Raw genomic sequence first — 25,244 nt, 5'->3', positions numbered from 1 at the left:
AAAGTGGTGTCAGACTTGGGTTCTGAATCTTAGCAAGAAGAAGGTGACCAAATGGCATCTGCTGTGGAGAATTTAAGAGTTCTGTTGTTCGTGAATGTAAACCTTGCTAACTCTCATCTTCAAAACTGCAAACATTGCCTGCCAGTTCTACTAGTCTTATTCTATCCCCACTTTCTCACCCAGTTTTCAAGGAAACCTGACTTGTAGTTCACGCCATACCACCTCTATCTTACCTGACAGTTCCCTGTTCTTGGGCCTGACACCTTTTTTTTCTGCTCCCACCCACACTCAGACAAGACAGTGATCTCACGCGCTCACTAGAGTTGAGTCTGAGTCCTTTTAACCATCACAGATACGACTCATGGTTCTGTGGTGTGAGTTCATGCTCAGTTTCCATGACCACTGTCGCTGTCAACCAACCCAGGGAGCCTGATGGGACACTGGAGATGGGGTTCTGTACTTCCTTAATGTGATGCCTGTTTTCACATAACCCACCTCAAGCCTACCATTCCCAGGAGGTCCTAATCCTAAGTCTTATTACATCTACTTTTAATCAGGCCTCCTGAAAGCTAACAGCCCATTTTGCCTTGTAGACCTAGTTAGTGATGTCTACACATTAAAGGATTAAAATCTTAGAAAGGGAACACTCTCCATGGCCCAATATTTCCACTGGTGTCATTCCCAACTCTGAGTGGGATGAGCAAATCAAATAATTCCACTTCAAAAGGGGTTCAGCTCAGCCTGGCTAGCTAAATTCCCTTTTGGATACAGAATTTGATATCCAGATTATCAAGGAAAATGTGAATAAAGAAATAGAAACTGTGGGAGGTGTTAATTAACTTTCCGGGCCAAAGTAACTCAGCACTTCAATGGCAAGTCCCGAATTCGGAGCCTGTTCTGTCATAACCCCCAAACTCTCGACGTTTTTGCTAAGGATCTGCCTCAGAGAGTGAGAGAAAAGCTGAAGTGACAAAGCACCTTGTGTTAGAGGGGAAGCAGTCCATCATGGGATTTTAGAGCCGGAATAAACAGTAGAAATCATTAGAGCTAATCTTCTCATTTTACAAGTAAGGAAATTGAGACCCAGACAAGGAAATGGATTTACTCAGGCCCAAACAGTTATTTTTTAATAATTTGGAGAAAAATAAAAACAAGACACCAGTAAAATTGTGATAAACTTTGAGGGCCTTGGAGGCAAACAAGGGTCTGGCAGAAGGGGGAAGAAAGAAAGAATTGTGGGGCAGTGAAGACTATAGACCCGGGACTTGACCCTCTGGCTCTAATCATGTTCTGATACTTCTTGGCTCTGTGTCCTTAGGTACTTAATTTCTCTTTATTAATAACTTTATAACATCATACGAGGGCCAAGTGTCCTAAATAGAAGTGTAACATCCTGATTAAGATGACAATAAAACCAATAATTATAATAATAACTTAAAATCATTCAGTGTGTACAGCATTTATGTTCTCGCAGTATTCCCATCAGGTAGGAAGTGACCATTTTACAACTCAAGAGAATGGGCACCAGTAGGTGAGGTAAGCTTGCCCACGGTCTCACAGCTAATAAGCAGTGGAACCAGTTTCCAGGCAGCTTACTTCCAGAACCAGACATAGACACTAGGGTTTTTGCCTTCTGGAGCATTGGTATGTGCTGGCTCAGTTCTGCCACTCAGGCTCCTTCAGGATCCTGTCCCTGCTGGTCACGTTCTTCTTGCTAAGATTCAGAACCCAAGTCTGACAAACACCACTTTCGAGATAGTGTATGTGGACAGATTTCCATAAGATGGAAATTATATTCAGATACAAACGAATCACAATAAACCAAAAGATGAACATGCTACAAAAAAAGGAGGAGCCAACAAGTATGAAAATAGGTCCCATGAGTGGTAAATTCCTCAGGATCTTCGGAGGACCTGGGAGAAAGCAAACGACTAATATGGAAGGTCAGGAAGGAAAGTACCCATCTACAGACTGGCTAACTAGTGTCCTCGTCCTTTGTGTGCCTACAGTTGTGGAAGACTTACTCAGTTTATTAATATTAGGTATGAGGGCGTCCCATGTTTGCAAATATTCAGCCCTAAATCCATCCATGGAAAACAAAATAACTGGTGGCAGTTCAAATCTGAAAATGGAAAACAAAATATTAGTCTACTATTTTGATTGTAAAAAAAAAATAAAGACACTTTTCTGTGCTACTTACAATTCTCTAAATTAGAAAATGCTTAGAAAGTACAGTATGTCCTGGGTCATTTTTTTCTTTCTCTTTTTAAAAATTGTTATCTCCTGGGGCATCTGAGTGGCTCAGTCAGTTAAGCAGCTGCCTTTGGCTCAGGTCGTGATCCCTGGAGTCTCAGGATAGAGCCCAGCATTGGGCTCCGTGCTCAGCGGAGAGTCTGCTTCTCTCTCTGACCCTCCCCCTTCTTGTGCTCTCACGCATGCTCTCTCTCTCAAATAAATAAATAAAATCTTTTAAAAATTTTAAAAAATAAAATAAATATTGTTATCTCCTTTAAGAATCAGTACTTCCAGTAAGGAACCCCTAATTAGCATGTTAGTAATGTTAGTAGGTCAGTAATCCCTTACCTTCAGTCTTTATTAGCTATTGAACTCTAAGCAGTTACTCAACCTCTCATAACTCAGCCCCAACCCACTCACCTAATACTTTGGAATCACCATAATAGAACATTAGTATCATTGCCTTACCTCAAATATATTTAGCACTTTACAGTGGTGAGTATACATGGCGCTAATTAATTGCAGTTTTTCAATAGAGGTCAGCAGCATGCAAGCAGAGCATTAACAAAACATCCCCAGAAATGGAGCTGTTAACCGCAGACCTTGCATGGACCTGACTTTGCTAAAGAGCCAAGAGCAACGATTCCTGAATACAAGGCTCAAACTCAAAAATCGTAAAAGTAACAATTCCTCTACCGCATTTTGGATATAATTATGATACAGAATTTAGGAACTCTATAGCTTATGAGGTTTTTTATTATTCTAAAGTTCTACCCTTTTGATTCTTTATTCTAATATCTCGCTATATTAATATTAACATCAAAAGCATTACAATTTTTTTTTTTTAATATCAGTATTTAAGCTAAAGTAATGGAAGGTAACTCTTAGGGTATAGCCAGAGGCTGTCTTTTCTTCATTTAATTTTTTTTCACTTTTAAAATTTTATTTGTATATATTTTATATACACATGACCACACACACACATTTCACAGATGTATAATTTGATTAATGTTTCCTAACTTCCTAACAACTCCACTGTGAACTCGATCACCCAGATCAAGAAACAGAATACCAGCACCCTAGAATCCTCCCCTTGAGCTTCTTTCCACTCAATAGCCTCTGCAAACCACACCCCACCAAGGGTGAGCAGTACCTTGACCTAAAACAACAGATTGATTATGCCTGTATCTGTATTTATATTTACATGCAAAAGGAATCATACAGTATGTATTCCATTGTGCCTGGCCTCTTTTATGGAACATTATGTTTGAGATTAATCCATACTGTTACATGTAGTTGTAGATCATCCATTCTCATGGCTGTCCTGTATTCCAGTTAATGAATAAACCACAACTTAGTTATTCTACTGTTGCTGGGCATTTAGGTAATTGCCACTTTGGAGTTATTATGAACAACAGCTATAAACACCAACATTTGTTTTAAATTCCAAATACACTGCATGCAACTGAGTATGTGAAGCTCGGTGCTCAAGCAGCTTCACATCTAAATTTTTAAGCAGGGGGGATGGGGTGGCTGGGGGATGGGGTTGCTGGGTGATGGACATCGGGGAGAGTACGTGTTGTGGTGAGCAATGGGTGTTACATACCTATACCCCTGAAACAAATAATACATTACATGTTAATTAAAAAATTTTTTTAAATTAGAAAAATAAATTTTTAAGCAAAAACACACTTTTCCAAGAAATTTGATTGGAGTAGTCCTTAAAAATATCCACTATTATTATGGAGAAAATTCTGAATGCTAATACAAACTATTTTTTTTTAATTTATTTATTTTAGAGAGAGAGTGAGAGAGTGCACGTGAACAGGTGGAGGGGCAGAGGGAGAAGGAGAGAGAGGATCTCAGGCAGATTCCCTGCTACGCATGGAGCCCAATGTGGTGCTCAACCCCACTACCCAAGAGATCATGACCTGAGCTGAAATCAAGAGTCTCATGCTTAAGCGACTGAGCCACCTGGGCACCCCCAATACAAACTATCAATAGGAAAAATAATTTCCGTGTTTTTCAAGGTGCTTGAGTAAAGCTGGAAAAATATCAGTCTGGCCATCTAATTACACATTTGTAAAAGAAACTGTGAGGAGAGTCTGGAGGACAGGTCTATATGGTTTCCCAGAATATACAGTTATTGTAGAGTAATTCATTTAACAAATATTTGAGTCAGACATTATTGCTAAATATTGAAAATAAAGGCATGAAGGAATTACAGCCCTAATCTAGGGAATGAAATTGAGAAGTAAATGGGGGTGGTTAAAGGTTAGAATTGATTACAGGATGCTATTCAACTACATAGGGGATGTCAGATTTGATCTCTGTAAGGTAAAAACAGACGTGTGAACTTGGCCCTAAAGAAAAAATAGAAATAATATGAAAAGAGAATGGGACCAATGTGTTAGAGAATGGGACCAATGTGTTAATCAGAAAAAAATATGCTGTGTAAAAGCCCATGTGAGAGATATGGTACATACATGCAATAACATTTATGAGTCTCAAAATCGTTGGATTAAGAACAACAACACAAGGGAACATATGGGATGATTCCATTTATATGAAATTCTAGAACAGGAATCTATGGTGATAGAAATCAGCACATGATGGAAATATTCTGTGTCTTGGAAATACTCTATCTCTGGGTTGCATGGGTTTCTGAATTTCCAAGTCTCATTATACTGTACACATAAATGTTAGCATTTCAATATATAGATTATACCTCAAAAAAATAAAATGGAAAATTGGGATTTTTTTTTACACACAATATATAGAAAACTCATCAAGAGGTTCAAGTGCTGCATTGCTGTTTGCATTGGAAATACTTATACTTCATAAATTCATTAGCATAAGGCCATTAAAACTTTTATATTTATAAATATGCCATCAGAATAACCTTGCAGCTTAAAAACAAGGTCAAACATCTATGGGATCAAGATGTTGACTTAATTCTCACATGAAATCTTTTTTTTTTTCAAAGTTTTTTTGTTTTTGTTTTTTTGATGTAGTGATCCATGATTCATTGTATATAACACCCAGTGCTCCATGCAATACATGCCCTCCTTAATACCCCTCACCAGGCTAACCCCATCACATGAAATCTTCTGAACTTGGCATTATTATTATTATTATTATTACAACTACTACTATAATTTTATAGATGAAGCTCACAGAATTGACTACAGTTAAAAGTCCCATAGGCAAAACCAGGACTCAAACTCAAGTATCCTTTTTATTCTAAATTTTTTGCTCACCCAAAAGCCACTGGACAGGGCAGCTGGATCTGAGGATTGGGGTAAACCAAAGCAGCATGGTACAAAAACAGACATTATCTACACACATTCTTTAAATAAAATAAGGCTATCTAAAAATGACTCCACCAATTCTTCCTACAGCCAGATACTCCATTTTTCTCCTACCTCACCAACTTCCTTCCACTGCTTGGGCCAAAAGAATGAAGTCGGTGAAGGGCAAAAGGGGTAACTGGAGGGGAAATCCACCCTGACTGGAAGGTGATGTGGGGCATGCTTCCAGGACTGGGAAAGGTCCAGTAGAAGCCATTATAAGTGTGTGGAGGAGAGGCATGGGAGGGGTGGGGTGAGGGGTTTTACCTCATGCTTTCCTCACCCATGTACACATGATAAAGTCCTTTTCATCCACTCTTCCTTGTGAGGCCTTCCGTGGGCAAACTTCCTTCCCTTTCCTCAGTTAAGTATAAATTCAAAGTTCCAGGATATTCATAGGAAAGAGTTCTGGCTGGAGTAATTCAGATCTAAATCCCAGTCCTGACCAGAGGAACTTGAGAATGCTAGTATTTAATACTTCAACCATTTCTTTAAGTCACTGTTACATGAATGTAAAAAATTAATTTAAAATGCTTTGTAAACAATGATGTGAGCAAAAGTCTGAGTTTGAAGGCCACCAAGAATCCTAATCGTTGGTTAAGTGTATTGTTTTAAAATATAAAGTGGAGGAAATGCCACTTGGCTTCTCAGCTACAGTCCATGTTAAAGGAGGATAAAAACTCCCCGTATTCTCACCCTTCTGGACATTGAGACTGCTGGGCTGTGCCACAGTCTTCTTTCACCCAAGAGGTTTCTCCTGAAAAATAAGATCAAAATCTTTAGACAGCTGCACCACAGAAAAGAAAAGAAAAACAAATGTTCAATGAACATGATCTTTCCAAACTACTTTGTTCATGTTATTCCAATGACTAAATTCTTCCAGAACAGAATTAAGTGCTATTCCGCATGTTGAAAAGATCAGCGTTGCCCAGAGGTTTGGACAGACTGAATACCAAGAAGCTCATCTTTACCAAGAAAAACAAAGGGGATTCTTTTAGCTGGAAAGAGACAATTAGAAAAAAAAAAGAGTTTAATAAATATAGATATACCAACTAAAGAAAAGATAAAAGAAATCATTGTGCTGGGGGGTCAGAAGCAGTAAATGAGAATAATTGATTTCAACTGGGAAAAATTAAACATAGTAAGTTTGAGGATCTTAACTAAAAAAATTTTACTTCATGAATGTTTCTGTTTATAGAACATTCCAACTAACTAATGAAGTAGAAATGATAGAGTATAAATATCATCACTTGTATCCCTTGATAGATACAGGCAATGATCATCGATGGCTAACATTCCAGAAAAAGCAACAAGCAGACAAGATGTGCTTCTTGATGGAAGTAATACCACCATCTACAGAGTATACTTGCAAAATAAATAAATACTTTGCACCTGAATCTGAACAGTCCTCTAATTCTAACTACCAATTTTCAGGAAATACAGGAGATGACAAACTGCTTAAGATGCAATCTGCAAAACAAACTGGAAAAGTCTGCCGGACAAAGGCCTCATTTCTTCAACATGTAAATTGCAAAGGGAAAAAAAGAAAGAGAAGCTATTTTTAAAGGACTTGAAGTATTAGCCACTTGAAATGTATGGAATCTTTTTGGATCCTATTTCAAACAATCTTTTTTAAAAATGTTATGAGACAACAGAAAGATTAGAACACTGGATATTTGATGATATCAACAACAATTGATGTTTTTAGATATACTAATGGTATTGTAATTTTGTTAAATATTTACATTTTTAGATACACCCTAAAAATATTTACAGATGAATGATAGTAACTCTAGGATTTGCTTAGAAATCATCTAAAATCTGGGGAGAGAAGTTGGGGTGGATAAAGAGTATATTTTGTTAAGAAAAAACAATCCAAAACTTGAAAATAAGCAAAAGGAAGATTGATCACTAAATTTCATTTTAATGTCATTCTGGGGATTATCTAAAAAGCCCACCTATGAATTATCTAATTACTTAGAAGTATATACCTTTATCTGGCTTATTCCTTACCATTCATTTTATAACACAGTAACAGTAGCAGTTAATTGGTAGAAAAATAATAGCAACGTAAGTGATTCTTGTCTGATAGCAAAAAAATTGTCATGTAGAAATGCAAATCCTTTCTGTCCCACCAGAATTTACACTATTTATAACTTCATTCCAACATTCTTTCAGTTGTATGTATACTTAGTCTCTTTCATTTTCTTTGAGCCAGCTGGACAGTCCAGATGATTATCTCATGAATGAGCTATTTACTTTTTGACATGTTCACATTACATTCTATGAGACTCATGTTTTTATCTTTTTGAAAATTATACTTTGTCAAGAGGAGACAAGACTGGCCATGAGTTGATAGCTGCTGAAGCTAAGTGCTGGACATATAGGGAAATCACCATACAATTCTCTCCTTTATATATGTTATAAATATATCATAAAGGTTTTAAAATTCTAAATTTAAAACATAAAAGTGACTAGCTGGTTTCTTGCACAAAAATTATTCAAATGCCTTCAAACTATGGCCTGAAGATTTAATTTGAGCAAAAATCATGTAACATCTTTAAACAAAGTATTGAATCCTTAGAGAAAACATTTACATTTATTTTGAAAAATAAACTGAAATGATAAAATTAACTCCATCAAAGTACCCATTTAGCAGTGGTGGTAAATATCAACACTGCTTATAACAATTACTGTTGTTTCTTTTTTTTTTTTTAAGATTTTATTTATTTATTTGACAGAGAGAGACACAGAGAGAGAGGGAACACAAGCAGGGGGAGAGTGAGAGGGAGAAGCAGGCTTCCCACTGAGCAAAGAGCTTGACGCGGGTCTCGATCCCAGGACCCCGGGATCATGACCCAAGCCGAATGGCAGACGCCTAACGACTGAGCCACCCAGGCACCCCGCTTCTGTTATTGTGTGTGTTGGGAGGGGGCAGAAGCAGCCAATGAGAATAATTGATTTCAATTGGGAAAAATTAAACATAGTAAGTTTTAAGATCTTAATGACTGAGCCACCCAGGTACCACAACAATTACTGTTGTTTCTATTAAATTTCAGCAATGTTGTGCATTGAATTCAGTGGGAAATTTTACCATATGACCTGAGGATCAGTCTTGACATAAAAAGTTAAATTATATATTTGATGTAGAAGGTGGGAAAATAGAGGGGTCAGAGGCAGTGAACTTACAGAAATAAGCAAACAAGAAATTGCCTTCATGAATTTAACAGAATTTTTAATGATGCAATATTAAATGTCAAACAATAATTATTTGAAAAATAAGTTACCATTTCAGACATTTATTCTTCCTTTTTGATAGCTCTTTTTAGTTGATTTTCAATTATATTTTGTAATAAAAATTGATTTATCCATTAGTGTGAAATCTATTTTCTACTAAGAGATTATAGTTTTTAATGTTTCTACTATAACATTTTCCTTCTATTCAAAAAAATCAGAATTCAACCTAATCTCTTTTTTTGGTCTAGAAAAATTAAAAGTATAAGTTAGTTGCCTTTATTGGGTTTGGCATTATGAAAAAGGGGTTGATAACTTGAAGCAATTTTGTTGCTGTGTGTTTATGTGCATTTTTCATAAATTTCGTTACATGTTCAGAGGGATTGGTAATTTTTAAAAATAATCTGCAGTACATCACTTGCAGTTGGAACCAGGAGTTGAATAACCTGTGTCCTAATCTTGGCTCTGCAGTAACTCTCTGAAGGTCCTTAATCAGTAATTTGACCACTCAGGACACAGTTGTTTCAGCAGTAACGTTGGATTAACAGACTGATTGACGGGCCAGATAACCTCTTTCATCATGTTTTAACGTTAGGATCTGCCATCTGGTATCTCAAACCACAGATATTTCTAGCATAGTCATTGGATTGGAGAAGACCTTGCCTTATCAATGAATATGGAAATTTAATCTTTCCCTTCTTTTCTATAGTATCTATGCTATGAACTCCCTCTCTCTATAATGCACGAGCCACATTTCTTCCCACAGTAAACACATTGTCTCTGACTTGTTTTAATTTATGCAGCCTGGGTCAGCCAGCTCTGGGGTCACTGAACACAGAGAAGCGAATGGGTCAACTTCCTCTGCTTACCTTGGCAAACACTCTTGTAGTCAGCACAGCAGTCTTTCCTCTGCAGACAGTCATCCGAACAAGAGCAAAGGCTGAACTCTAGTCTGGTCTCCCCACAACGAAATCTATTGCATGTCCATATTCGAGCTGTAAAATCACACAATTCAGTTCCCAGCATTTAACGTATACCCAAGTATCCAACAGCAAATGTAAATTCCAGACGTTTATCCCTGTATTATTGTAAGGGCCAACTCTTGGCTTCTCTGCATTAATAAATGAAAATACGTCATACAAACAAGGCACAACCCATCACTTTTCTTCAGTTGGCATGAGTGGCAGAGAGAAATGCAGTTTTGTAAGTTGCAGCTCTGGTCTACCTGGCAGGTACACCTCTGACTTTGGAGAAACTCTGAACACTGACTCTATTCCCACCCAAAATTAGGAACTCCCAACGGAGATGAACCACTAGTGATGGTGGCCACCCAAGAGCACTTTCGTTTAAAGACGGGCAGGAAGGAAGAGGCCGTGAGAGCAGAATTAACAGGAACATGGTCAGGTCTGTAAGAATGCAGGCAGGCCAGGGCACCTCCCAGCTGAGGGTACGGAGTGCTAGGTGAGCCTCCGCTGAGCCTCTGCAGCTCTCCCAGGCTACGTGCTCAGTATGAGAGCAGTGTAAATAAACATGAGTGCTAAAACAGCACGAGGCTATCCCATCACTGCTTCCTAGTGCCATCTGCTAGGAATCAGTGTCTAAAATCAACATCAGCTCTGTGCTTAGACAAATGTGTTCGACAGGTGACTGCTGTGTGCTTCTGTTGTGCATGGAGTTCTTCATTGTCCATTACTTATCACTTACTTAGGAAAGATTTGGGGAGATTAAGTAAAGGGAATGCAGATCTTATCTACACTAAGTTATCCCCTCCCCCTTGCCCTTTTCAGAAAATATAATGTAAGAAGCTCTACTATTCTAATCTTTACCCTTTGAACCACTAGCCACCCCCGTATCTACATGCCTTCACTGATGTCTTAAAAGATTAAACATTGAGAACTGTCTCTTCTACCCAGAGAACAGTGTTTCTCAAGTTGTGTTCTGTGGAGCACTGGCATCAGAATCACCAAGAATCACCAACTTTCTAAGTAAGTCTTATGCACCCTGAAATCTGAGAATGACTGCAAAGGAAACTGAACAAGATGATTAACTTGAGCAGTAGTGAAACTGCGTTGCGACGTTCGTATTCCCAGCAACATAGACAGCGTTTCATCTACTGGACACCATTATTCCTCAACCTCAATCAAATCAAGTGTGGACTCTGTGTTTAGTACTGCAAAAGGGGAAACGATAATCCTGTACACAAGGTGTTATGGGTTGAATAGTGTCCCCCTAAAATGTTGGAGTGTTAGCCCCCCAACGCCATGAATGTGACTTTGCTTAGAAAGAGATCTTTGTAGATACTCAAGTTCAAATGAGGTCATTAGAGTGGTCCCTATCCAGTGCAACAGATATTCTTATAAAAAGGGGAGATTTGGACATGTACATACACACACACACACACACACAGGGAAGACTATGAAGGCACAAGAGAACTCTCCGTGAAGACAAAGGCAGAGTTTGGGGTTATGCTGCCAAAAGCCAACGACAGCCAACTTGTAACCCACCAGAAGCTAGGAGAAGGGCAAGGAATGGATCTTCCTCACAGACCTTAGAAAGAATCAACCCTGATGAAACCTGCATCTTGGATTTCTAGCTTCTAGAACTGAGGAAATGAATTTCTGTTGTTTAAGCCCCCCAGTTTCTGAGTTATGGCAGCCCTAGCAAACCAATAGACAAGGTGTATGGTGAGCATTTGGACATGCGTTAATGACAGCACAACCAACATGCTATAATGAACTTATCCTCAGAATCCATACTTGATTCCACACAAGTGTCTTCAAAATCCCAGCAGCAGTCGCCTCTGTGTTTGCATTCCGTATCACACCGACAACTCTCCAGTCCTCTGAATGAAGAATCAAAGCATTTCTTCCTGCAACTGCCTGTAGGAGTGGAGGGAATAAGGAAACCAGTGATTAGAAGTTATCTGAGGGGGCTCCTGGGTGGCTCAGTCGTTAAGCGTCTGCCTTCGGCTCAGGTCATGATCCCAGGGTCCTGGGATCGAGTCCCACATCGGGCTCCCTGCTCGGCGGGAAGCCTGCTTCTCCCTCTCCCACTCCCCCTGCTTGTGTTCCTGCTCTCGCTATCTCTCTGTCAAATAAATAAATAAAATCTTTAAAAAAAAAAAAAAAAAGAAGTTATCTGAGGGCCAACTGGGTGGCTCAGTCAGTCCAACTCTTAATTTCGGCTCAGGTCATGATCTCAGGGTCATGAGATTGAGCCCATATCAGGCTCTGCGCTCAGCAGGGAGTCTGCTTGAGATTCTCTCCCTCTCCCTCTGCCCCTCCTTCCCATGCTCTCTCTCTTTCAAATAAATAAAATCTTAAAAAAAAAAAAAGAAGTTATCTGATGTCTCTGAGTTAGATGGTAGAAGCACACAGAAGAGGTACCCAGCACAGACTAGGTCAGACAAACAGATATTTTTTTATTGTGCTCTATGAGTCATCAATGCACAATGATAAATAGTAAGTGATTTTTCCCCAGGACTCCAGAGAGGTCCCAGACTCAGAAACACCAGGCACCATTAGGTGAAGGTAGGAGGGACAGGCAGAGGCTAAATAAAGTGAAACTGGTTTAAAGTCTGAAGATGGAGCAGCAAGATCCACCTCACCTCCCACTCGATAGAGGCTCATAATCTGGAAGAATTTAGGAAAAGTAGCTTTCATCACAGAGGCAGACATAAAGGTTAGCTATGATGAGAAAAGATGAACAAGCCGTATTCATAAACTTGAACAAATGGTTACCAGACATTTGAGAATAGCAAGATAAAATTCTTGGTTTGTTTGGTGTTCCCCTAGACCCTCCATTGGGGTCTTCTTTTTATGGAAAAAGGAAGACCAAAACAAATAAGAAAAGAAAAGAGGAAAAGAAAAACTTGATTGAAAAGGAAACAATGAAAGAAACAGAAGAGTTAAACACAAACACACACATGCACAGCTAACAGTGAGAGCTTCAGAAAAGATGATATTGTATCCATGAAATAAGAAAGAAAGCTATAATTTCAAAAAGAGAAATAATGTTCAGGGTTCTCTTAGAAATAAAAACATGAAAGCAGTAATGAAAAATTCAGTAGAGGGGTGTGGTAGGCAGAATGATGGTTTCGGAGAAGATTTCACACCCTAATCCCCAAGATTGAACATGCTATGTTGTTTTACATGGCAAAGAGATATTGCAGATATAATCAAGGCTACTACGTAGTTAACCTTTTAAAAGGAAGGTAGTACCTAAAAGTGAAAAACAGAGAAAGTAGTCATGATATTATTAAAGAAGTCATATTATAAAATTTCCCAGAACTGAAAAGTATTAATTATTACATCAACATTTCCCAGGGCAAAACTCACATGAAGGGGTCAGCACAACAGGGACAAAGAGATCTTGAAAGTTCCCAGAGAAAGATCATGAGCAAGCTATCAAAGATTACAAGTCAGAATGGTATCAAATTTCTTAAAAGCAACACTGAAAGCCAGAAGAAAGGAAAGCAATGTCTTCATATTTCTAGAGGAAAATTATGTTCATCTCAGAATTCAATATCTAGCCAAACTGTCAAGTGTTAGGTTAGGATGATGAAAATATCTTTAGATAGATAAGAACTCAAGTTGTATCTTTTATGTATCCTATTTTAAGAAGCTACTAAAGGATGTTCTTTAGCAAAATGAGGAAGTGAAACAGAGATCCAAAAAATAATGAGATCCAACACAATGGAGGGTCTAGGGGAACACCAAACAAACCAAGAGAGAAACCAACACAGATTGGAGCAGCAGGGCAGAGAAATAAAAGTTAAAATAAAAGATACCACTCTATACCTAAGTTTACATTGCCAAAAATGAGAGAGCCAGATAATGCCAAGGGTTGGTGAGGGTGCATGGTAAAGACAGAGTAAGCTGTGGCAGCCATTCCAGAAAGCTATCTGGGGCTAATCACCCAAGTTAAAATACAGACCCTAAGACAAAGGAATCCTATTTCTGGGTAGATGATGAAGCAATATCACGCAGGTCCATAAGGGAACCTGCGGGATTTATGTAATGTAAAGGAACTAAAGTCAACCTGGGTATCCAGCACCAGGGGAGGGCATAGGTCAAATAGTATATTGCTATACATGCTAAAGAGTACTATGTAGCAAGCAGAGAGATGCCTAAGAATAGATGGATGAATAACAATTTAGGATTTTTTTTTTAGATATTTATTTATTTATTTATTTGACAGAGAGGGAACACGAGCAGGAGGAGTGGGAGAGGGAGAAGCAGGCTTCCCATGGAGCAGGGAGCCCAATGCGGGGCTCGATCCCAAAACCCTGGGATCATGACCTGAGCAGAAGGCAGACGCGTAACAATTGAGCCACCCAGGTGCCCCAATTTAGATGGCTCTTAAGAAACGTTCAGTGAAAAAGTAACCCAAAAAAGTTTATATACCATTTATATAAAAGGCCTTTACATTTTTATATTCACTCTCCTACCTTGAAACATTTTCTGCACATGGCTTCCGGGACACAACAATCACCTGGCTTTCCTCCCACATCCCTGGCCAATTCTTCCTAGACTTCATCCGTGGTTTTTTTCCCCCCTCATCTTCCCAATTTTTTAAGGTTAGTGTGTTCCAGTTACATTGCCTTAAATCCACATATGAAGCTGATAACTGCCACATTGCATGTCCATCTAGGACCTCCCTTCAAAAGCCAGCCTCATATATTCAACTACCTTCTGGCTTTTCCACTTGGACACCTAGTAGATATTTCAAACTTAACATGTCCAAAAACGAGTTCCTGATTATTCTCCCCAAACCAGCTTCTTCAACAGTGTTCCCCATCTCTATTGTGGAAATTCTGTATTTCCAGATGTTCATACCAAAAATTTTGAAGTCATTCGTGACTTCTCTCTTTCTCTATATCCACTTTGTGGATAAAATCTATCACATCCAAAGATATCCAGGATCCAAACACTTCTCACCAGTTACAATGTTACCACCCTAGTTCAAGACATAGAGCTTGTGTGGATTATTGCAATAATTTCCTAATTGATGTCTCCACATCTCCTGGTTTCACCCTGCCATTTATTCATAAGACAGCAGGCTAAGTGAGTGTGTGGAAAAGCAAACCATGCATGTATCTTCTCTGCTCAAAACTCCAATCACTTCCCATCACTCTCAGAATGAAAGCCCACGGCCAGATTTGACTTAACAATCTCACTGATGTGGCTTCTCTTCTGTCCTTTGGTTGATCTCATTTTATGACTACCCTCCCTCTTGTCCTCTTAGTTCCAACTCACCAACCTTGTTATTCTTTTTTTTTTTTTTTTTCAAACTTGTTATTCTTTAAATGAAGTTGCCAAGCATGTTCCTGCCTTAGGCCTTTGCCCTTGCAGTCTCCTCCTCTTGCCTGGAATGTTCTTCCCCCAAATATCCCTATTTCTCCCTCACTCTAGCTCTTTACAAAGACTTTTTTACAAAAGTCATTTCACATACATCTCCCATCCCACCCTAACTCCATATTTTATAATCCCCTTTTCAGTTTTACTTATCCCTTAGCACTTTCCTTATCATATTATATGTATTTGGCTTATTTATATTTTTAGTGTCTGTCTTCTATGCTAGACTATAAACTCCTGAAGGATGTGTCTATTTTCTTCACCACTGTATTCCCAGTAATTAGAATAATACCTAGCATACAGTCAGTGCCCAATTGTTGAAGAATAAGTAAAAAGTATGTGCGCATAAAAGAATAAATTTTTAAGAACCCATTAAAAACTCAAACCGGAAAAATTGCTTGAAAACTCACACTAGAAAAAAACGTACTGTGCCTATGAAAAGTGGGTTGATTGGAGTGGAGAATGGTGAAAATGGTCCAGGATTGGGGATTAGGACTCAGCTATGGAAGAATGAGGGGATGAATATTTTAAGGATGCTAGTAAATGAGGGGCTGGAGTTAAGTACCAATGCCCTGGGTGGGAAGGGGTGATGCCACATGAGGGCTGATAGACTGAGATAAAAGGACAAGAATAAGGAACAATGACACTGGGAAGCCAGCCAATAGGTGTACTAAAGTAAGGAAGGGAGAGAAAGAGCCAAAATAATCAGAGATTTTGTTCAGATATTAGTATATGCCTCTTGCAATTAATTTACATGATTTGAGGATGAGAGAACTAAGAAGTGGTGCATACCTGTGCAAACTAACATCAGAATAATACTACCAAAGTGGACCACCTACACCTGTTAGGTCTAGGACTGGTACTGTAGTTCAGAAACACAATAGCCAAGTGACCCCAAAAAAGACAGTAATTTTCCAGGTTAAGGTCCACCTTTCCAGTTCCACCGTGTTCCCATGTTAGGCTAGGGATACTGAGTGTCTGTTAATTCTTAAGTGAGAACATAACTGGAAAATTGTCTGTTAATCTCACCAAGAGTCTCCCTAACAAAGAAGCAGTAAGACCTTCCCCAAGGGAGTCAAACTAGAAGTTAATCAGCCAAATTAAAAAGGAGAATGAATTACCTAACATTTGACCTCATACGTCCCCTTCATAAAAGTACCAAAACAATACATAACAAGATTTAGAAAATGCTTTTCATATAGTCACTTGTAAGTAGTTTATGTACTGTTCATACTGATCTGATATGGCAAAAGAGACGTGTTTTGATATTTTGGGGATTCTATCTCCTATTTTTTCTTTGCTTCTTTTATTTTTTAGATTTGTTTTTATTTATTTATTTGATAGAAGGGGAGTGGGAGGGAGAACACAGAGGGAGAGGGAGAGGGAGAAGCAGACTCCCCACTGAGCAGGGAGCCCGACGTGGGCCTCGATCCCAGGACCCTGGGATCATGACCTGAGCCAAAGGCAGAGGCTTAACCAACTGAGCCACCCAGGTGCCCCTTTCTTTGCTTCTTATGAGGAAAAATAAATAAATAAATGTGAAGCTTTTACTCTGCACTACATTTAAGAATGTGGCATCGCCTAGCCAAGAAATAGTGAGATTTCAGGGAGAATGCAGTACTAACATGGCAGGAGGTCCTGGGAGGGAAGCAACCAAGACTTTTGAGACCAAGTTTATCGACAAGCAGATAGGAATGAGTAGAGTAGGTGCTGGGACAGGAGTCTTTAATCCAGTTATCAAAGTCCTCTATGAAGGTGAGGTTAAATAAGAACATAGAGGAATGATGTGAATCTCAAGGGAGCAGGGGGTGAGGGCAAAAGGGTAAAGTCCAGAAATGACAGTGGATAATGCTAACCACAGATGTGGGCTCCTAGTAAGTGCGGTGTGGGAGACGGAGAAGCCTAGGAGGAGAGTACTCCATGCAGGAGAGAGGGAGCTCCAGAGAAGAGACAAGTTTCAAGGGGTGAAGGTGAGGAGAAAGGAGAAATAAGGAACTGTTGAGAAAACACTGAGGGATATACCTTGCTGTTCTTGTCGCCTGAGTCCAAGCCCCAGCCCCAATCCAAGTGACACAATCACCAACAAAGCAAGAAGAACCTATTATGAAAAAAGGAAAAGTGACCTTTACAATTTTAAAAAAATGTAAAAAGGTACAAAGATACCTCCCTCCCTCTCTCAGTGAATATTAAAGGCGCAGAGCGCACCAGGTCCAACAATGAAAGAGGCATGTATTTTTTTTTAATGCCTGAAAATAAGAAAGCTTTGGGAAGAAATTTAGAATGCTACTTATTGCACATCTTCAAATTCAAATACATTGGTCCTGGTTAGCTTAACCCCAGATGGAGTTAAAGTATGAATGAAACCATGGGAGCCATTTACCTTTGCCCATTTCTCATTCTTAACTAGATTCCTGTTTGGAGATCATTTATCTAAAAGCATTCCTCAACTGTGAAATCTTTAACTACCTCACTCCTAGGGAGCAGAGGTCCCTCCCTTTCCCCGCCCAGCTCTGCCCTATGGAGGGGAATGAGGAATATCTAACACATGTAAAAATATAGTGTCCAAATAATTAACTGGCAAATGATCCACTTTGATCTACAGCTCAGACCGATGATGTGGAAGCTCTGTGACTTAAGACTGTGTGTGTCATTCATTATCACTACTGCTGACCAGGCTCTTCAATATAGTGGACTTTATGTGATACCTGGAATTAAACTGTGATACAGTTAAATTATTCCTACTGACCTTTCTCCCCTCTCCAGTAGGTCCAATTATAAGTATGATGGATAACAGACATTGAATAATATGTAGCCATAAAATATGAATGCAACAAATAACAAATTGCTCAGGAATGTATTTTACAACACCAATAACCTTTGGCCTGACTTTAAAAAAAAAATCACTTTTTTTTTTAAAGATTTTATTTATTTATTTGACAGAGAGAGACACAGTGAGAGAGGGAACACAAGCAGGAGGAGTGGGAGAGGGAGAAGCAGGCCTCCCGCTGAGCAGGGAGCCCGATGCGGGGCTCGATCCCAGGACCCTGGGATCATGACCTGAGCCGAAGGCAGACGCTTAACGACTGAGCCACCCAGGCGCCCCCCAAAAAATCACTTTTATAAAAAAAACCCACAACATCAAAATTGCTTAGGTAATAAAGATCTACATAGCCATCAATTGTCTTTGTTTTCACTCTGAAAATCAACTGGAAAATTAACCTATCTAACTTTTACCATAGAAGTGGATTAAACTATTGGGAAAATACGTTAAAATACTGTAAGAACAATTTTTTATGAAGTCTGAAAGTTAGCCCAAGTTTCATTGACCTTCCAGCAGGTATGCATTCAGTGGAGAGAATAGAAGGGGAAAAGTGAACATAAACAGTTATTCAGTAGCATCACTAAGCACTTAGTCCCTCGCTATGATGCTCAAAAGCCACAGGTGACCAAGATTAGGAGCACAAAGTGGAGAAACACGGGGAAATAGTCCGATGGTAAACCTCATGCATCATAGATTTACATATTAGCCTATTTTGGCTTTACATCTTATCTTTGGTCCTTTTGCCATTCAAATTTGATGGGAAAATAAACAGCATCTAGCTGTCCTTTGGATGCTCTCGAATTTTTCTCCTGCTAAATCTTAGTGTCAGTTTCTTCATGGCTGTACTTTTTCCATATATTTTTTACTTCTTCCCTACATTGTTCTGTAAATTCCTCAAGAAGAAGGTTCATTTTTAATCTCATATAATCATTTCCTCTAAACATGTAGTAATTCTGAATAAGCTTCTTTTTTTTTCCTTTAAAGATATTATTTATTTATTTGTCAGAGAGAGAGCAAGAGCACAAGCAGGGGGAGCAGCAGAGGGAGAAGCAGGCTCCCCACTGAGCAAGGAGCCCAATGCAGGACTCAATCCCAGGACCCTGGGATCATGACCTGAGCTGAAGGCAGACACTTAACAGACTGAGCCACCCAGGTGTCCCCTGAATAAGCTTCTTGATATTGAGGTGCCTATGTATCTTAAACTATTTATGCTATCAACAAAGTGGAGAGGGGAGAGCTCTGGACTCCAAAAACCTCTGAGAATCCAATATTTGGCTTCAGATGGCTGAATAAAGAGTGCTAGAAACACAGTCGATACATGTAAAGTTTTTTACATGAAACTTTTTTTAAAATTTGGAAACAGGGTACTTTTGAAACTATGATTTTGAAAGATTGAGCTTCTATTATACATACTGGTAAATCATTAGAAGGATAAGGAAGGAAAATAAATGATGTACAAAATTTTGCTTCCAAGAGGTTTATAATTTCTTGAATTTATAAGATGGAATAAATATAATAAATGGCATAGAAGCTAACACTCCAAAGTTCCCAGAAGGATAATGAATAAATAGAATATCTTGACAGTTTACTTTGTTATAGTAAGCTCAATGCTTACACACATTGTTTCATTTACTTCTAGAAACAATGCTTGAGTGACAGAACGGTGGTGACATTAACCAAAGTAGGGAATTAAGGAGAAAATTGCAGCATGTTAGGTGTGAGAAATTAATCAGTTGGTTTTGCCTTGAGATACTGGATGAGGAGCCAGCAAGAAGGCATTTGAAATTGTGTGACAGAAACTCAGCAAGAAGTCGGACCTACTGGCTTGCTTGAATTTTTTTTTTTTTAAGATTTTATTTATTTATTTGACAGAGAGACACAGTGAGAGAGGCAACACAAGCAGGGGGAGTGGGAGAGGGAGAAGCAGGCTTCCCGCGGAGCAGGGAGCCCAATGTGGGGCTGGATCCCAGGACCCTGGGATCATGACCTGAGCTGAAGGCAGGCGCTTAACGACTGAGCCACCCAGGCGCCCCTTGCTTGGTTGAGAATGTGACTTTTATTTTATTTTTTTTTAAGACTTTATTTATTTATTTGAGAGAGAGAATGAGAGAGAGAGAGCACATGAGAGGGGGGAGGGTCAGAAGGAGAAGCAGACTCCCTGCTGAGCAGGGAGTCCAATGTGGGACTCGATCCTGGGACTCCAGGATCATGACCTGAGCCGAAGGCAGTTGCTTAACCAACTGAGCCACCCAGGCGCCCGAGAATGTGACTTTTAAAATCATGAAAAGATGAGATCGCCTACAGAAAAGATCTTTAAAAACAGGGTTCGGTGGAACACTATGTGCAATGTGCAATGAGAAGAAAGATAAATCAGCCAAGGATGCAGATAAAGAGAAATGTCATAAAAATGGGGGCTATCAATGCCATTATGGAAGCAATAGGAGAGAATAATTCAAGATGAGAAAATAATAATAATAACAATATGCGGTAGTATTATTGTTATGGAGATGCAGCAGGACAAGGACAGAGAAGGACTGACTTTCAGGGAGATGACTTCAGGACAGTAAAAACAAGCAGAACAGAGAATGGTTGGATGGTGAGAAAACCAAGGTAGTGGATGGACCTCTCTTTTCCCCAAAAGTTTGAAAATCAAGGAAAGTTTTTTTTTTCTTCCCTTTTTATTCTTTTCAACAGGGCAGATCTTATCATGTAAAAAAAGCAAAGAGGAACTAGACAAAGAGACCATTGTTAGGAGTAAAGTGAACTAAGAAAAAAGCAATAGTCCAACAAAGAATATAAGATACGGTGATTTAAATTGCTCACTCTCTGGTCTTAAAGATATTCACACAGTATAAAATGGTGACTTGGGGGGCACCTGGGTGGCTCAGTTGGTTAAGCGACTGCCTTCGGCTCAGGTCATGATCCTGGAGTCCCTGGATCGAGTCCCGCATCGGGCTCCCTGCTCGGCAGGGAGTCTGCTTCTCCCTCTGACCCTCCTCTCTCTCATGCTCTCTGTCTCTCATTCTCTGTCTCAAATAAATAAATAAAATCTTTAAAAAAAAATAATAATAAATTAAATAAAATAAAATGGTGACTTGGGGGGTGATTATAATCATGCTAGAATCAATGCTGCAAAGTGTTCCACCACAGATCCCCACTTTTTAGGTTGATCAAATATTAATTTGTAGTTACATTTCTTAGGCAAAATATGATTAAAAAACATTAACTTGGCATCGCAGTTGTCAGAAGGGATAAAACTGAATACAACCATTTAAAAACTTTACACTTAAATAACAACACAAATATAAATGGGGATTTATACGCTTAACATTGTCATAAAGCTACAAAGACTAAAATTAAAAATTGTACTTACAATACAAATTATTTTATATTTCTTAACACTGTTCCTCTTAGCAGGTTCTTCCATTGATAAAGCCAGCATAGACTCCTTTAGCTGTATAAACCTGTTTTACTGGAACACAGTAGTACTCCTTCCTTTTTCGAGTCCAGCAGAGAAACTGAATGAGTTACATGGCTGTGACTAACTTTTAAGTGTTTGGGAAGATTATAGCTCTTTAGTGATTGGACAATCAAAAGAGAGGAAGAAATGTTGTAATAAAAATAGTGTCGAGAGATGAAAGTCCTTTTCTGGGACATTGTAGACAAATAGTAAATACTAATCAAAACCTATGTGACAAGAATAACACAATAATCAAATTTTAATACAATCTATTTGTTTTCTTCAAAAATAACCCAAAACAAAAAGCCTTGTTAGGGAAATTCCAGGACATTTCTATATTTGTATAAACTTCATAGCACAGCTGAAAACCAACATATTAAAAATGTGCATGAGGGATGCCTGGGTGGCTCAGTCGGTTAAGCGTTGCCTTCAGCTCAGGTCATGATTCCAGGGCCCTGGGATGGAGCGCCTGCATGGGGCTCCCTGTTCAGTGGGGAGCCTGCTTCTGCCTCTCCCTCTGCCCCATCCCCCAGCTCGTGCTCTCTCTTGCTTTGCTTTCTATCTCTCTCTCAAATAAGTAAATAAAATCTTTAAAAAAAAATATTTGGATACCTTTGGCACACAGTTCTCTGCACTAAATAAATTTAAAAACACCCAGAGTAGTTTTTTTTTTTTTTAAGATTTTTTTTATTTATTTGAGAGAGAGAATGAGATAGAGAGAGCATGAGAGGGAGGAGGGTCAGAGGGAGAAGCAGACTCCCCGCTGAGCAGGGAGCCCGATGTGGGACTCGATCCCGGGACTCCAGGATCATGACCTGAGCCGAAGGCAGTCGCTTAACCAACTGAGCCACCCAGGCGCCCACCCAGAGTAGTTTTTTAATTTTAATTTTAATTTTTGAAATTCTGAAGCCCAGGCTCCACTTCAACTGAATTAGAATCTTCTGGATTTGGGGTTAAATTTTCCCTCCAAGCCATTTTATATGTAGCCAAAGTCAGTGTAAACACCTTGCTTTGAGTAGTGCATGCACTTTTGAATTCTCTTCTGCAAACATTTACTCTGGATTCTACTTAAACTTGCCAATTTTACAGATAAGACTAGAAGACCTCTAGAGCTTGACTACTTGCCCAAGATCACTTTGGGTAGCACTATCTCAGAAGTGAGATTCCTGGTCTTGAGACTCCTGATTCTGGGAGTACTGTTGTTGTCATTGCTGTTGTGGCAAATAGAGAGTAAGAAAGAAAAATCAAGTCTACATCACAACTGGCATCAAAATTATGAGATTCCTAGGAATTAGGGCTATTATCTAGTCATCTGACATGTAGCTTCAATTTTTCTATTTGCTCTTTGACAATCTACCCAACCTGCCTTGACTCTCATTAACAGTTCTACTTTTACCTTCCTTTCTATGATGGTAGTTTTGTGTGTCAATTTGGCTAAGCTTTGATATCCAGTTATTTAATCAAAATCCAATCTAGGATGTTGCCACAATGGCATTTTGTAAATGTGGTAACATCTACAATCAATTGACTTTTAAATAAAGGGGGTTTCATCCAAACAGTTTAAGGCTAAAAGAACAAGAAATTTTGCCTCAAGAATCTAGGGTGTTGCCACAATGGTATTTTGTAAACGTGGTAACATCTACAATCAATTGACTTTTAAATAAAGGGGAACATCCCTTTTAAAGATTTTATTTATTTAGGGATGCCTGGGTGGCTTAGTTGTTAAGTATCTACCTTGGGCTCAGGTCATGATCCTAGGGTCCTGGGATCGAATCCTGCATCAGGCTCCTTGCTCAGTGGGGAGCCTGCTTCTCTCTCTGCCCTCAGCTCTCCCTGTTTGTGCTCTCTCTCTTTCTCTCTGACAAATAAATAAATAAAATCTCTAAAAAAAGATTTTATTTATTTATTTCAGAGAGAGAGGGAGGGAGCACACATGTGCAGGAGTGGGGGGAATGCAGAGGGTGAGGGGAGAAGCAGACTCCCCAATGAGTGCTGCTTCCTGGTACTCTCCATGATGTCACTTGATTCTATACCAGCTTTGTTCACCAGAATATCACTGACTCTGGCTCCATATTTTTATTATTGTCATGAGCATGCTATGAAGGCACACACACGAGTTGTGTCCACGATGTCAACTTTATTCAATCATAAAGCAAAGTTAAATCACAATGATAAAGCAGGTTCAGGATTCCAAACTCAGTGACAATTCACCATGTGATGAAACTTGGCTTCTTATACAGCACACGAAGCAGGACAGAAGGCAAGTCACACAACAAAGAAGATAACAGAAGGGTGCAGGAAGTGAATGAACCAAACCCGAAGTCAGTCTGTGGGCACACAGTTGAGATAAGGTCTCGGTCCGGTCCAGGTCAGCTCTCAGAACTGACTGCTTCTGATATTCAAGCAGGGAAGGCTCTCGGTTCTGTTTGGAGATCAATTGGGCAGATCGTTCGGTGGCAGTTGCCTTTTTTAAGGGGTCAGATGTAGAGGGGTCATGCTGTAGAGTCTGACAGTTTGCTGCCCAAATCCTCCCGTTTTTAAAGGGATTTCATTAGTTTCGGGTATCTGCAGACCTCCTCTGGTTCTGCTCATTATCAGTTCTGGGGTGTCAGCTGACTTGGTGATAGGTATCTCCTAGCTGCAGTACCTTACCTGCTTACGTCATTGGTTGACGCAGGCTCCTGCTTGACACGAGGGACTCCATTTTGCTCTCTATAATTATGTAATTCATTGCCTCCCCCCACTGCCAAAACATCCTTCCTCTCTTCTTCCACCCTCATCCTCTACCCTCTTTCAACCCTGAGAACACAAACACACTAGATAAGAAAGTCAAGAGGCCTCTGATAAAATCTTGTCTCTCTCACAAGTTAATTGACTCTTGACATCAAATTATTCATTTTTAAGGTGATCTCAGCTTATCTCTAAATTACTAAATTAATGGAAAATATCTTAGTCCTTCAGGTCCTGAGGTGAGTAAACCTCAGGGGATCTACCTAGGGCACACACACGCAGTTATGGTAGAGATGTTAGCATTGTCTGGTGTCTAGTCATATTTTCTACTATAGCAATTCCCCTAAATGAGCCATAAACCCCAACCTCTTTTGAGTGTCTCAAGTCTTAGAAACTTATTCCCAACAGTTCACCTGAACACTGGACTCTGGCCAAATCTACATCCTCCATGCAACTTGGACTTTGGAATAGACTGGACACGCAGATATGATCCTATAATCTTTAAGTTACTTGAACCTTGGAAGCCGTGCTATGCTTTTCCCCTTTAAACTTTATTTAAAAAAAAAAAAGATTTTATTTATTTATTTGACAGAGAGAGACAGAGGTAGACACAGAGGGCACAAGCAGGGTGAGCGGGAGAGGGAGAAGCAGGCTCTCCGTTGAGCAGGGAGCCCAATGTGGGGCTCCATCCCAGGACCCTGGGATCATCATGACCTGAGCCGAAGGCAGGTGCTTAACCAACTGAGCCACCCAGGTGCCCCCCCCCCTTTAAACTTTAGAACAATCTGCACCTTCTGGGTTCTGAAAGCTTCACTCTGCATATTGTAATGCTTAATGGCCAGAACATTTGTGCTCTGATAGGCAGCTACCATTACATCTCCCACCAGTCATAAATATTTCTCACACTCTACAAGGTCATCATGAATTCTGAGAGCTTTTCTAAAATTACAGAAAAACTACTTGCTGCTGTCTTGGGAAAGCCCCAGGGACTGCCACCATCAACTTCCTTAAGTCACATAAACCTGCCCTTTCTGGTTCCCCGAACTAGACCTTGAGTG

General features: G+C 39.4%; 1 protein-coding gene across 1 annotated transcript in view; it reads right to left on the bottom strand.

Moving 5' to 3' along the window:
• Nucleotides 1–24,236, bottom strand: part of ENPP3 (ectonucleotide pyrophosphatase/phosphodiesterase 3) — a 73,990-nt gene extending 49,754 nt beyond the window's left edge. Inside the window, exons 1-7 of the mRNA XM_064596966.1 lie at nt 24,109–24,236; nt 21,370–21,460; nt 17,198–17,273; nt 11,576–11,698; nt 9,689–9,814; nt 6,282–6,342; nt 2,025–2,122 (exon numbers count right to left, since the gene is read on the bottom strand). Coding sequence (XP_064453036.1) covers nt 2,025–2,122; nt 6,282–6,342; nt 9,689–9,814; nt 11,576–11,698; nt 17,198–17,273; nt 21,370–21,460; nt 24,109–24,236 — 703 coding nt within the window. The remainder of the gene's footprint in view (nt 1–2,024; nt 2,123–6,281; nt 6,343–9,688; nt 9,815–11,575; nt 11,699–17,197; nt 17,274–21,369; nt 21,461–24,108) is intronic.
• Between the last annotated feature and the right edge of the window lie 1,008 nt (nt 24,237–25,244).

The sequence above is a fragment of the Mirounga angustirostris genome, unplaced genomic scaffold, assembly GCF_029215605.1.
Source record: "Mirounga angustirostris isolate CCGP_5_RB_7025 unplaced genomic scaffold, mMirAng1.0.hap1 SCAF_8, whole genome shotgun sequence".
NCBI classification, from domain to species: Eukaryota; Metazoa; Chordata; class Mammalia; order Carnivora; family Phocidae; genus Mirounga; species Mirounga angustirostris.
Note: the sequence above shows the minus strand (reverse complement) of the source record. Positions and strands in the feature narration are given on the sequence as shown.